Raw genomic sequence first — 14,352 nt, forward strand, 5'->3', positions numbered from 1 at the left:
ATTCCCAGTCTGCAGGGAGGGTGTGGAAGGCCAAAGTCTCCATCCGAGCTTTTAGCCAGGATTGCTCCCTGGCTTGGAAGCCTCTCTGTTTGTTTTCCCTCTTTCCCCTCCCATCTCCTGCATTTTCTCCCAATCCTTGGGGTGGGATAGATCCTTGCTGGAGTCATTAAATCCCATTCCACTCATCCAGAGGCAATCCATTAGCCTGATCTGTTGCCTGGTTTCCTTATCAGCCTCGATGTTATCTCGTTCCTGTCGTAAATCCAAAGTTTCCTCCTGGAGAGGAAGGGAAGAGTTTGCTCAAGGCAGCGGTGCCTGTTGTTATTCCCGAGAAAAATCCATCCAGAGGGATGGAACCACACCCAAACAGGCTCTTCATCCCCAAAACAGGCTGGGAGGAGATGGGAGTGAGGGGTTGTGGCATTCCCGGGACAGAGGGAGTGGAACAACACAGAGCAGAGGAGGCTTCACTTGGATTTTAGGGATTCCAGCGTGGGGAAGGGATTTTAAAAGGTGGCAGTGAGAAAATCTTTGGACATTCAGCTTTTAGAGATTCCCATTAATTCCCAAAAAATCTCAACAGGCTGAGATTCCTGGTGGGTTTTAGGCCATCTGGATCCTGTGGGCACCCTCTGGATTTTGCCCCTGAAATTGATGCAGATTTCATGATTTCCCTCTTTATCCCCAAAATAGGCTGGGAGGAGATGGGAACAAGGGGTTGTGGCATTCCTGGGATAGAGGGAGCTCAACAAGCAGAGCAGGGGAGGTTGAAGTTGGATTTTAGGGAAATTTCCTTCCCAAAATGAAATTTCCAGCCCTGAAAAAGTGTTTTAAAATGTGGCAGTGGGAACATTCAGCTCTGACATATTCCAGTTTTTCCCCCAAAACCTCGGCAGGTTGAGATTCCCGGTGGTTTTTAGGCCATTAGGGGTAATTTGGATCTTGTGGATCCCTTTGGATGCTTGGAAGGGTCGTTGTGCCCCTGGAATCGATGTGGATTTAATGATTTCCCTGCTCCTGGCACTGGGATGAGTCATGAGAGCTCCAAAATCCAAATATCTCTTCTGGAGATATGTTTATTCAGGGATAAAAATGATGGATTTTTGCTTCTTCCCAGGAGAAAGAGACTTCTCCAGAATTCTGTGGATTGAAAACATTCTGGGCGTGGTTTTTTCCCAGCCCTGGCAAAAATCAGGGAATTTTTAATTGTAATTTTAGTCAGTGCAGCAAACGGGAGATGGGAATGAACCAAAATTGTGGGAAAACTGCTGGATCTGTAGGAATGAGGAATTCCAGACCAGCTGGGAATGCTCTGCTCCACCACAGAGCTCTTGCCAGCCTGGGAATTCTTTTTCCAACCTCGGGATGGGACAGGGAGGATTTAGAAGTAGGAAAAGATGTGGAGTTCTCCAATGTGGCTTTAAAACCATGGAAATTTCCCAGGTTTCCTTTTCAGGGTGCAGGTTGAGGGAAGCAGGAGCACACTCATGATTCCAAAGCTTGGGATCCATTTTTATGTGGAATTTTCTACTTAAAAGTCCCTATTTTCAGGAGAACTGGGAGATCTTGAAGACTTGGCATTGATTTAGGGGAAAAGGAGTGGGTGACAGCTTCCTTTTGGGAATTCTTTGGATTAAAGGAGCTAAAATTCCCCCAGAGACTTTTCCAGGGTCAGTGTGGTGCTTTTAACTAGAAGATGCAGAAAAACTTATGGAAAAACTTATGGAAAAAGAGAGAAACAACCCCAGGTACTGAAAGCAAAATCTTTATTTCAGCTACTTTTCCCAAAGCCGGGGAAGGTGAAATCCATGGAAGCGTTTTCCTGGCAAGCATTTCCCTGGATTCTTTGTACAAAAGGTTTGGGACACAAACGAGAGACTGGGAGAAAGGAAAAGAAGGAATGGGATAAAGTGATGGATTTTGCTGCATGCACCATGGTCCTATCCATAATTTTTTAAGAAAAAAACCCAAATCCCTAAAAATCACTGCTTGAAGAAAACATCATTTTTCTTTCCCATTTTTCCTCCATTTTCCAGAAATGAAGGTGCTCCAAGACGGTAATTTCTGTGGAAAAAAACCCCAAATCCCTAAAAATAAAAAAGCAAAACCTTTTTCTTTCCAGTTTTCCCCCCATTTCCCAGGAATGATGGTGCTCCAAAACAGGAATGTCCAGATGGGGGCACAGCCTGAAATCCCAGCTGGGCAAATCCCAAATTCCCACCATTTTGCTCAGTTGGGAAGCACATTCCCAGGCAGGTTGGATGCTCTTCTGGGAAGTTTTTCTCTGGAGCTTGTGGCTGTACCGAGCTCTGTTTCCCTGGAAAAGCTTTCCCGAATCCATCTGCTGTTATTTCTCTAATTCCACCATTCTGCTGGAATCATGGAATATGACACAGCATGCAACCAAACCGGAATTTGGGATTAATTCCTGTGCAAAATATTGATTTTAATGCCAAAATTCCTGCCTGAGAGGAGTAAGACTGGTGCTGCTGAGTGAGGTGGCTCTAATTAGCCAATATTTTTGCAGGAATAACAAAATTCCTTAATTAGCACCTGGATAACTGCTGTGGTCCTTAGGGATAATTATTTTATCATAATTATATCCTCATTATTACAATTCTTTCTCTAAAGCACAGCAAAGGAGGGAAATTCTTCTGCCAAGTTGGCAAATTTTTGGGGATGATCCTGAGGGGCTACACAGGGAGCTGGGAACCTTCTGGAATTTTTGTGCAGGTGGAACAGTTCCTTCCATCCACACAGGGGTGGAAAACCTCCCTTCAATTATTCCAAATGGGACAGGAGATGCAGAGCAAGGTGGAATTTTTGCTGTCAACTTGGCAAACTCTTCAGGGATGTTCCTGAGGGTCTTTACAGGGACCTGGGAACCTTCTGGAATTTTTGTGCAGGTGGAACAATCACCTTTGTCCACACGGGGGTGGAAAACCACCCTTCCAAGGGCTACAAATATTCCAAATGGAATGGGAGATGCAGGGAAAGAAGGGAAATTTTTGCTGCACACTTGGCAACTCTTCAGGGATGTTCCTGAGGGGCTACACAGAGAGTTGGAAACTTCTGGAATTCTTGTGCAGTTGGAACAGTTCCCTCCATCTATAAATGAGTGGAAAAACCACCCTTCCAAGGGCTGCAAATATTCCAAATGGAATGGGCGATGCAGAGAAAGAAAGGAAATTTTTGCTGACAAGTGGACAAACTCCAGGGATGCTCCTGAGGGGCCACAAAGGGAGCTGGGAACCTTCTGGAATTCTTGCGCAGCTTGGATCCACACAGATGTGGAAAAACAACTCTTACAGGGGTACAACCATTCCAGATGGAATTACAGATGCACTTCAAGAGGGAAGACACTGCTGGATGGCCCAAAGCTTTGCCCTGGAGCTGAGGAGCTCCTACTCCAGGGCGGGTTTGATCAGGTGCCCATTGAAGATGATGTAAACATCCGACTCCTCGCTGTAAATGGCATTTTCCCTCTCCCTCTTGAACATCCGGATCCAAACCTCATCCCCTTCCTGCAGATCCAGCATCAGGCTCTGGCTCTGCATGATGCTCCTGTCGCTGGGCTGGGCGTACAGGATGGCCGCGGCCTGCTCGTTCCTCATCAGGTGCACGTAGGTCTCCTTGAAATTCCAGGTGTGCACGTTGAGGCTGAAGTAGTAAATCCCCGGGACGTAGCAGAAGAACTTCCCGGAGAACATGTTGAAGTGCTGGTAGAGGTTGACGAATTCCGTGTCGAAGGTGACGTGCTGGAAGTAGTCGGAGCTGTGCAGGGGCTTCCGGCGGCCCACGGAGAAGGCGGCGAAGAGCTGCTTGCAGGAGTGACCCTGGGGGCCGGGCTGGCCCTTCTGGCCCTTCCGGCCACTCAGGCCGCGGGATCCTCGCTCTCCCGCCTTCCCGGCAGCTCCAGGGAATCCTCTCTCGCCCATCTCGCCCTTCTCGCCTGCCAGGGTGAGGGAGAAGCGTGTCAAACGCAAGGATGGGAAGCTCAGGTTCCAGGAATGGCCTGGAGACAAGCAGCAGAGGAGCTGCTGGGGCATTTGCCCAACCTGGGAATATCAATCAGATATCAGCACCTTCCCATTCCTCTGAGGGATTAACCCAGGAATATTGATCAGATAAGCAGCAGCTTCCCAAATCCCAGAAGGATTAATCCATGGTCAGATATTAACAGTGCCCCAACTCCCAGAAGGATTAATCTGGGAATATCAGTCAGAGATCAGCAGCTTCCCAATTCCCAGAAGGATTAACTTTGGACCATGTTTGGGCACCACCACATTTTGAGGACCCCTTGGCCTTGATTTGGACACATTTTGGGCATGACAGCCTTTCGGGCACCCTTTGACCCTTGGGCACATTTTGGGCACCCTTTGACCTTGTTTTGGGTGCCCTTTGACCCTGTTTTGGGAACAACCATGTTTGTGGCACCCCTTAACCTTGTTTTGGGCACATATGGGCATGACCACCTTTTTTGGACCCCTTTATTTCATTTTGGGCACAAACCCATTTTGGGCACTCCTTGACCTCTCCTTGGGCACATTTTTGGACACCCTTTGACCTCATTTTGGCACTTTGGGACACATTTGGGCACCCCTTGACCTTATTTTGCACACCTTTGGGCACCACCACATTTTGGGCACCCCTTAACCTCGTTTTGGGCACCACCACATTTTGGGCACCCCTTGACCTGATTTTGGGCACTTTTGGGCACCCCTTGTTCTGAATATTGAGCTGAATTTTGCTGTAGGGAAGCACCAAGGAAGAGCAGCAAGGAGAAGGCCGGGAGCAAGCTGCACCCACCTTTGAGGATGGTGATGTCAATGGTGGGCTGGATTTTGGGCACGGAATATTCAGGATGGTCACTCATCCTGGCCGACCTTTGGGAGAAGATGGACATGGGCTGCTCCGAGGGCCCGCAGCACCTCACGCACGCCAGGCGCCGCCTGGGCAGCGCCTTCTCCGGCTGGGATCCGGCATTCCCGGCGGAAAGCAGGAGCAGCAGGATCACGGCGCTCATCCTCGGGAGCAGCTGGAGAGGAGAGGGAACACAAACCATTAACGGGGCGATCCCAATCAGGGCCACCTGGCGAGTGATTTCCTTGGGGTTAATTATTAACGTATCCTGGAGTGGCACCGGGAGACTCCGGGTGGGAATGGTGCCCCTCGGAGCGCTGGAAAAGGCAATTCCTGGCTGGCATTACCTGTGACAGCTGCCGAGAGACATCAGGTCAACAAAGGGATGGGGGGGAAAAAATCCCAAGCCAAACAAAACCTGCTGGGAGCAGAAGCTCTGCTGGAGAAGTTCTTGGAACAACCGCCATGGGAAGTTTATGGGGAAAAGACAAAAGTGATGCTCTGTTGGTTTGTTTGGTGCCTCAGTATCCCAAAAAATTCAAAATGAAGGGTAAAATCTGGAATTTTATTTCAATTAAAAAAAAAAAAGCCCAGAAAGAAAAACAAAACCAAAATAAATCAAAAGCATTTTTATCTTTAAATGTTATCTGGCAGCCTCCTGCTGGTGACTTCTTTCCATGGTTTATCCATTCCCATATTCTCTTCCAGTCGGAATTCCTGTGTGTGTTTTCCTGTTCAATTTTCCCATGTGTGGAATTGAAACCCAAAGAGCTGCATCAAACTGGATTTGCTCGGCACAAATCCTGGGGTTTGGGAATCCTTTGTTAGATTTTCATCTGTCTGATTTTCATCTGATACTGGGAGAAATCCAGGCGAAAAAAATGCCTCACATGGGGAAAAAAGAGGAATTTTCTCTGGCTCCTCACTTACCTGTCCTAACGAAAATTTGAGCTGATTCTGGGACAAATCCAGGGAGAAAATTCCTCTTTTTTCTCCATCTGAGGCATTTTTTTTCCCTGGATTTCTCCCAGGTTCAGCTCAATCGTTCCATAGGAACAGGTCTGTGAGGAGCCAGAGAAAATTCCTCTATTTTCCACATCTAAGGCATTTTTTTTCCCTGGATTTCTCCCAGAATCAGCTCCAATCCCTCCCTAGGAACAGGTGAAAAGAAGAGGAATTTTCTCTGGTTCCTCACTGACCTGTTCCCAGGGAAGAATTGGAGCTGGAGATTGGCTGCTCATTCCCATTCCATGTGTAATTAGTGTCATTCCACTGATTGCCGTGGAGCCTCATCCAGGACAGATTTCTTGGATCGATGCCTCCATGGATCTTCTCCAAAGTCCAATTAGTGAGATGGACTTGTGCTGACCCTGGGCTGGGAATGGCTCCTCTTCCACCAGCTGGAATTCCTGGAATAGGTTGGGAAGGGGGTGCTGGATGGCCTGGATTCCATTGGAAATCCAGGATTCACAGATTTCATGGATTTCATTCCATGGATACCCAGAGGGAGAACTTCCAGCCTTGGAGCTGCTTCCCTAGGAACAAAATGAGCCAGCAGGGGGGGGAAAAGGAGGAAAAACCTGTCAGGAGTGGGATCGGACCAGCATTCCTGGGAAATGTTTTCTTCCCATTCTTCCCTGCTGCAAAAGAAGTGTCAGCCACCTTTCCACCTTCCTGGAAATCCAAGAAATCCCTATTAGCAGGAAAACCACGACTTTCCCTCCGAGAGCAGGGAATGTTCTTTCCTGAAATCCATCAGGACTGGAAATACCTTTGGATTTGTAATCGTACCTCATTCCAGTGGCAGCTGGAGGAGGGATCAATCCCTCTTTTCCATCAGCATTCATGGCTTGAATTCCACGTAATTAAATCCTTTTTAATTTCCATTATTTTTTAAAGCCACCTTTGAGTTTCCAACCAGGAATGTAAACACAGGAAGATTAAATGGGCAGAAAATCCTAAAAACCAGCCCAGGATGGACTTGATGGTCTTGGAGGGCTTTTCCAACCTCAGAAATTCTGGGATTCCCTGAGCCACGCTCTGAATTCCTGCTGATATTTTCCTTCCTGTTATTCCTAGGGCTTCACTTGCACAAGAAATCCAGGAATATCCTTGCTTTAAATTAATGGACAACATCAGGCATTGCCCCTTTTAATTGTGGACAAACCTTGATTAAAACCCCACAGTTAAACCCAAAACCTTGATGGAAAACTCACGGGTGTGCCGGCCCCGAAGCTCAGCACCATTCCAGAAATATGGAAAATATTCCAGTTGTGCCTTTTTACCTTTGATTTTCTCTCCAGCCTGAAGTTCCTCACGGCTCTGGAGCTCCTTGGGTCGGGAGCAGCAGGAAACGAGGCATCCTCAGGGCTGGGATTGTCCAACACTGCGCTTCCTCTTGGAAAGGATTTCCCCGGGATTTGTTTTATTTTCTCCCCCAGGAGGATCTAAAATTTCTTAGTGGGCAGCTCCTTGTGGAAAAGCCCAAAACACTGGAGGATTTTGTGTGTTTTCCAAGGAAAATGCTGCTGGATTCCGGTGCCTAGCTCCGGCAGCTCCTGTCAGACAAAATATCCCAGAGGTCCTTCAGGAGCTGGGCTGTGGCAGAAGGGATTTGAGAACTCCCAGGCAGGAATATTTGCATCCCAAAAAAGGAAGTGGGTTAGGAATTCCCACTGTGTGTTGTGGTGAGAGGATGAGCGAGGTCCTTGTCCAGGGTGTTTATCCAACCCTGGGATGATGGAGAAGAGGGGCTGGACGTGCTGCTGGAGCTGTGAGAGAGGCAGGAATGGAGGGAAAAACAGGATCCAGCCATGGAGAGATCCAGGAGTGGAGCTGCAGCTGGATTTGCAGTACCTGGGTGAACATTTGTCTGGGAATTTGCAGCTCCTTTTCCAATTATCCAGTTTATTTTTAATTTTCTGGTGCTTTTTTGAGCCTGGGTCTATTTCCAGTGGGGCTGATTCCCTGAATTCCTCCATCCTGGGAGGAGCCAGCCCTGAGCAGCAACCACTGGGGTGCTCACCTGCTGGGAATTCACCAGGAATTCACCAGGAATGGGAAGAGACAAGGTTCCCAAGGAAATATCCCTGCACCCCTGGGGGATTGGATGGATTTAACACAATTCCTTGGGGGTGCTGCGGGAGGAGAGGCTGTGCCTGCATGGAAACGCTCCCGTGCACCTGGATTCCTGCAAATTCCCAAGGTTCCATCCTGCCCTAGCAGAAGGGGGTTTGTGATTCCCAAGGGAACAGCTTTTCCCTTTTTCCTTCTCTTTATCCCGGGATTCCACCCTGCACTGGGACAGGGAGCAGGAGGATGTTCTTGATTCCCAAGGAACAGCTCTTCCCTCTTTCCTTCTCCGTGTCCCTGCCGGCACCTCTGACTCCTGCAGTGTCCTGGAATTGTCCCTGCTCCAGGCCGGGCGGCTCCCTGGCAGAATTCCCGGCTCCCGAGCCAGCCCAGGCGGTGATTCAGCAGGAATTACAGTAAAAGTCATTCCCAGGGCAGCTTCTCCCGCAGGACAAACGCCCCTGATGGAAGCGGCGGGCACCGATCCCGCCTTCACCCTTCCCGATGGAAAAGCAGCTTTTCCGGGATTTGCCAATGCTGGGAATTCAGCGAGAATTTGGGATTTTCCCCCCGGGATGCGGTGCCTGGATCCCGCCCGGCCACGCTCCCATCCCGGAGCGAGCAGCACATTCCAAAGGGCTGGAGAAGCGCAATTCCCTGGAAGTTTCCACGCCTGTGGAGACTCCGGGAAACGGCTCCTTCCTGCCCTGTGTCCCGTGGGCACAGCGGATCCATCCCCATCCCGCTGGCAGCAGCATCCCGCCGGGAAAAGCTCCGTCCTGGGCTGTGCAGGGTGGAAAACGGGACAGGGAATTTGAACTGGGACAAATTAAAGCCAGCCCAGCGCTTCCAAAGCTCCTCATTCCTGCTTTTCCCAAGGAATCTGCTCAGCGCGGTGGGAATGCTCTGTTCCCACAGGGGATCCCGTCCCTTTATCCTGATCCCTGTAACTCACCTGGCTCCTCAGAATCCCTGGATTTTCCTTCCCCTGCTGTTCCTCAGCTGCTGCTGCTGCTGCAGTTCTCCAGGCAGGCTGCAGCTTCCGTGCTGGGATCCAAGAGAAACACGGAAAGTCAGGCTGGATCCTTAGGAAACCTTGGCAAAAGGAATTTTTTCCTTGGTTTTCTTTGCTTGCACCAACTTGTGCCGGGCTCCTGCGCCTTTGTCCCGCTCCAGCTTCCTTGGGATTTGTTGCCAGTCTGGAATTCCGCAGGGCCTCTCCCAGGGATGGAAATAAAAAGTGAAAAAAATTTGGATTAAAAAAAAAAAAAAAATGGATGAAAAAAACTCCACCACAGAACCCAAAACCACATCCAGAGTTCCAGCCAAGAGGGAAAGTGCTGGGATCACATGGAAAGAATTTTTCTTTGGAAGTTTTCGGCATCTTTTTAAGCAGGAGAAAGGAAAAAAAGGAAACAACGAAGCCACAATAAAACCCTTGGGATTTTTGCATGAGCTGGAAAAGCAGGAATGGCTTTGAGGTGAAAGAGGGGAGCTGTAGATGGGATATTGGGAAGGAATTCTTCCCTGGGAGGGGCTGGAATGGGTTTCCCAGAGAGGCTGTGGCTGCCTCTGGATCCCTGGGAGTGTCCAAGGCCAGGCGGGATTGGGTTTGGAGTACCCTGGGATGGTGGGAATTGTCCCTGCCCATGGACCCGGATCAGCTTGAAGGTCCCTCCCAACCCAAACCATTCCAGAATTCCATGATTTTCATGCCCACACTTTTTTACCCTCGCTCACTTCCTTGGGAAAAACACTTTGGGGATTTATTTAAAGTCGCTTTGGGCTCTGAATTTATTTTTCCCATTTGTTTTCCTTTCCCATTAATTTCCTTTTCCTTTTCCTTTCCCATTCATTTTCCTTTTCCTTTTTCTTTTTTCCTTTTCCTTTTTCTCTTCCCTTTCATTTTCCTTTCCCATTCCTACTCATTTGCCTTTCCCATTCATTTTTTCCTTTTCCCTTTCATTTTCCTTTCCCATTACTTTTCCTTTTCCTTTCCCATTCCTCTTTTCATTTTCCTTTTCCTGTTTCTGACTGCTCCCCATAAAATTGCAGCTGGGGTGGAAGATCCAGGGTTCCCATGGCAGCTCCAGCATTATTCCTTCAGCAGGGATGAGAAGGAAAAGGGAATCTTGGATCAGCCTGGGAACACCAGGAGGGAAAGGGGAGTTTTTCCCTCTCTGCTTTCCCATTCCAGGTTTAAATATTCCCTTCCCAGGAGTTTTCCTGATCCATCGGAGCTCCCAGAAATTCCCGTTCTGCCCCAATTCCCAGTGCTCCCCACAGCTCTGAGCACTGCAGCAGAGGCGGGGCTGTTTCCATGGAAAAGCTGACACAGCTTTGGAACAGCTTTTCCAAATAAAAGAAGGAAAACAACCTTTAAATCCATGGGTGGGGCTGGGATAAATAAGGGAAAAAAATCCTTGGTGGATGAGTTTTGTCAGGAATGGTTTGGAATTGGTGGAGTTTAATGAAATGAGCAGGTGATGATTCTTTCAATTAAACAAAGGATTTCTGAATAGAAATAAATTCAAAAAGTGAAAAGAAAAATATTTTTACAAGGAAAATATTTTATGAGTGAAATATTTTATTAAAATAATAGTTTTATAAATAAAATATTTTTATAAAGAAAAAGGTTTTTATTAATGAAAATATTTTTATTAAAAAAAAAAGTTTTCCCACTGTCCTGGTGTGATCCCGAGCAGGATCCACCTCTCCATGGGGCACCCTCTGGATCCCAGCTCTTCCAAGCTCTCCAAGCCCAAAAAAATCTGGAATTGCAGTGGGCACAGCTCTGCTTCCACAGGGGGTGAGGCTGCTGCCGGGAGTTTCCACACGTGGACAGGAAAACAGGGACTAAACTGGAGAAAAAAGTGGATTTGGGGGTCTGAAAACCTGGAAAACTGGTCCCAAACTGTCCAGGAATGGTCCAAATGGGAGCTTTTAATTTAGTCTGGATTTTATGTAAGCAGTGCTGGTGTCTCCAGAATAAACAGGCTTTTGCCTCTTGGAATGACAGCTTGCTTTTTGGGAATAATAATCCCATTCAAGGAAGGATATTCCTGTTTACACAGTGGATTTATAGAGCTTGGATTTTGTCCACACAGGAGAAAAAAAGACAAAAATCAGCAGAAAAATGAGGAATAGGGAGTCCAAAAAAGAGGGAATTCAACAATATCCAAGAAGGAGAGAAGAGGCTGAGAAAATTGGGAGTTTTCCCCTGGAGAAAGGAAGGTTTGTGCACCTCAGAGCCCCCCTGGAGAGGCTGCAGGGAGGCTGGAGAGGCAGGAATAGTGGGAATAGCTTCACAGCTGTAAAACCTCCTCATGATTTCCCAGCCTCTGGAAATCCAGGGAAACCCAGGCAAACAAAGGGTTAACCAAGGAGCTTCTCCAAGGAGCTCTGGTCTAAATTTGTAACACAAACAATGGGAATGTGGGGTTTGCTGTTGTTTCTTGGAATGTTTGATTTAATCCATGGGAGTTTTTTTATCCGAGCTGAGCCTCATATGGAATTGTGGGCACCACCACTTGTGCTTCATATGGATTTAAAATATTCCAAGCCCCACTATTCCCAACAAAAGAATGGGGCTGACTTTATATTTGTGGTTTCCAGAGCCTGGAATCCCAATGAATTCCTGCAAACTGGATTTGGAGTGCTGTTGGATGAAGCACGGGAGGTGCCCTGGGATAATCCCACAGCTCCCGTGGGAATTGTGTCCCTCATTCCCTGGGATAATCCCACTGGTCCAATTGGAATTGTGTCCCTCATTCCCTGGGATAATCCCACAGCTCCCGTTGGAATTGTGTCCCTCATTCCCTGGGATAATCCCACAGCTCCCGTGGGAATTGTGTCCCTCATTCCCTGGGATAATCCCACAGCTCCTGTTGGAATTGTGTCCCTCATTCCCTGGGATAATCCCACAGCTCCCGTGGGAATTGTGTCCCTCATTCCCTGGGATAATCCCACTGGTCCAATTGGAATTGTGTCCCTCATTCCCTGGGATAATCCCACTGGTCCAATTGGAATTGTGTCCCTCATTCCCTGGGATAATCCCACAGCTCCTGTTGGAATTGTGTCCCTCATTCCCTGGGAAAATCCCACTGGTCCAATTGGAATTGAGTCCCTCATTCCCTGTCCCTCCAGACGGACACACTCGAGGCTGGGTTCATTCCCAAGGGATTGCGTTCCCATCCAGCCTCCTGGATCCTCAAAATTATTGGGAATACTTTGATGTGATTTCACCATCTCAAGGAGGGTTTGGAACAGGACACAAACCCTGCTCACCTTCACCAGCATCCCAAAAGATCCTTGGATTTTGCATTTAATTTTTTGCTATTTTAAATTCCTGAGAGGACCAAGAACCCAAGGATTTTACATTAAATTCCTGAAAGGACCAAGAATCCAAGGATTTTACATTTAATTTTTTGCTATTTTAAATTCCTGAGAGGACCGAGAATTCTGGAAGATTCCAAGCTGAGCTCGTGAAGGAGCTTTTCCCGGGCAAGTTTCCCAAGCCAACTGCAAGGCTCGGTGCAAAAGGGATTTTGTGGAGCAGCTGGAGCTCCTTCTTTTGTGGGAACAGCTTGAGCTGGAAGGTCAGGGAAGATCATTGTGCTCCCGAGGAAAAGGAGCTGGGCCACGCCTGGAGGAGCACGGGGAGGGCACAGTTTGCCCTGCCACGAGTCACTGCCAGGCAGCCAAGGACACCTTGTCCTGCAGCTCCAAAAATAGGGATTCTTGACAGGACAACGGGGAATGGGTTTGACCTAAAAATGGGTTGATTTAGATGAGATATTAAGAGATTTTTTTACAGTGAGGTGGGCAGGCCCTGGCACGGATTCCCAGCGAGGCTGTGGCTGCCTCATCCCTGGAAGTGTTCAAGGCCGGGTTGGACGGGGCTTGGAGCACCCTGGGAGGTGTTGGGGTTGGAGCTGGATGGGCTTTAAGGCCCCTCCCAACCCAAACCATTCCCATTCCATATAAAATGGAATCTTGTGCTTTCCTAAGGGAAATTCCTCCTCCTGCCTGGTCTGGAGCAGAGCTTGGCCATGAATTTCCACTGCTCTTCCCTCAGCCCCGCCAGTTTAGGGAGGTTTTGGCCATAATTCCCAGGGTTTTTTTACCATCATTCCCAGGAGGTTTTTGCTGTAATTCCCAGGTGGCTTTGGCCATCATTCCCGGAGGGGTTTTGCCATCATTCCCAGGATGTGCTTACCATCATTCCCAGGGGGATTTTGCCATAATTCCCAGGATGTTTTTACCATAACTCCCAAGAGGTTTTTACCATAATTCCCAGGATGTGTATGCCATCATTCCCAGGAGGTTTTTTTACCATAATTCCCAGGAGGTTTTTTGCCATAACTCCCAGGAAGTTTTTACCATAACTCCCAGGAAGTTTTTACCATAACTCCCAGGAAGTTTTGTCCATCATTCCCAGGATATTTTGGCCATAACTCCCAGGAGGCTTTGGCCATAACTCCCAGGAGGCTTTGGCCATAACTCCCAGGGGGATTTTGCCATCATTTCCAGGAGGTTTTTACCATAATTTCCAGAATGTGATTGCCATAATTCCCAGGAGGTTTTTGACATAACTCCCAGGAGGTTTTTGACATAACTCCCAGGATTCTCCTGAAGATGGCTGGGCTGGGTTTGCCCTCTTTTGGGCAGAGCCATTCCCTGTGACATGGGAATATGCAAGGAACAAGGAGCAGCACAACATAACCACTGGATTTTCCGTTGTACAGATCCATCCTCAGGGCAAAAAGTTCCAATTTTCAACCCCAAAAGCCAGATCCAAACATTTCTAGAAATCCAGAAAGAATTTCTATGCAACTCCTCTTCCCACATTTTTTCCCCCGTGACTGAGGGACTCTCACTAGAAATAAGTGATGGTTTTTGTGTGCTGTCTATTCCTGATAAATCCTTGCCAGGAAGCACCATCCTCATCCAACCCTTTTCCCTCAGTTTTGAAAGGGAATTTGTGGGATTTGCTGCTTTACCCAAACCTCCAGAGCAGCTGAAAACCATTGTCTTTTTTTGGCACAGTTATTTATCATCATTTCCCCTCCTGCTGAACCTGAGAATTGCCAGGCAGTTGCACAAAGCAGGGGCTGAAGTTGGCAGCAAAAAAGAGGAAATAAACCAGGAATAATCGAAATAATCCCCTGGAGTGATTGGCACAGCTTTGGAGAGAGCTGGCATTGATCACCACTCCCAAAAGCGGTTTCTCAATGCTTTAGAATAATTTACTCAGTTAGGGTTTGTCTGACCAGGTGGGAATAAAAAGTCACTGGTGGGTGAAGGAGAGTCCAGCTCAGAGTGTTCCTGAGGGGACAGCAAATGTGGGATGTGTGGATTTATCCTGGGAAAAAATTATTTTACTTAGTTCTCAGTAAGTGCTGCATGAAAATTCTG

At 47.9% G+C, this 14,352-nt stretch overlaps 1 protein-coding gene across 1 annotated transcript; it reads right to left on the reverse strand.

Annotated features, from left to right (window-relative positions):
• Window positions 1–2,095: 2,095 nt before the first annotated feature.
• C1QTNF8 (C1q and TNF related 8) lies at window positions 2,096–5,404 on the reverse strand. The gene is made up of 2 exons (XM_068207258.1): window positions 4,810–5,404; window positions 2,096–3,952 (listed from the first exon to the last, which is right to left on the reverse strand). Exons 1-2 carry the CDS (start codon window positions 5,063–5,065, stop codon window positions 3,405–3,407), a joined length of 804 nt encoding a protein of 267 aa, XP_068063359.1. The 5' UTR covers window positions 5,066–5,404; the 3' UTR covers window positions 2,096–3,404.
• Between the last annotated feature and the right edge of the window lie 8,948 nt (window positions 5,405–14,352).

The sequence above is a fragment of the Anomalospiza imberbis genome, chromosome 16 (assembly GCF_031753505.1).
Source record: "Anomalospiza imberbis isolate Cuckoo-Finch-1a 21T00152 chromosome 16, ASM3175350v1, whole genome shotgun sequence".
Classification (NCBI taxonomy): Eukaryota; Metazoa; Chordata; class Aves; order Passeriformes; family Viduidae; genus Anomalospiza; species Anomalospiza imberbis.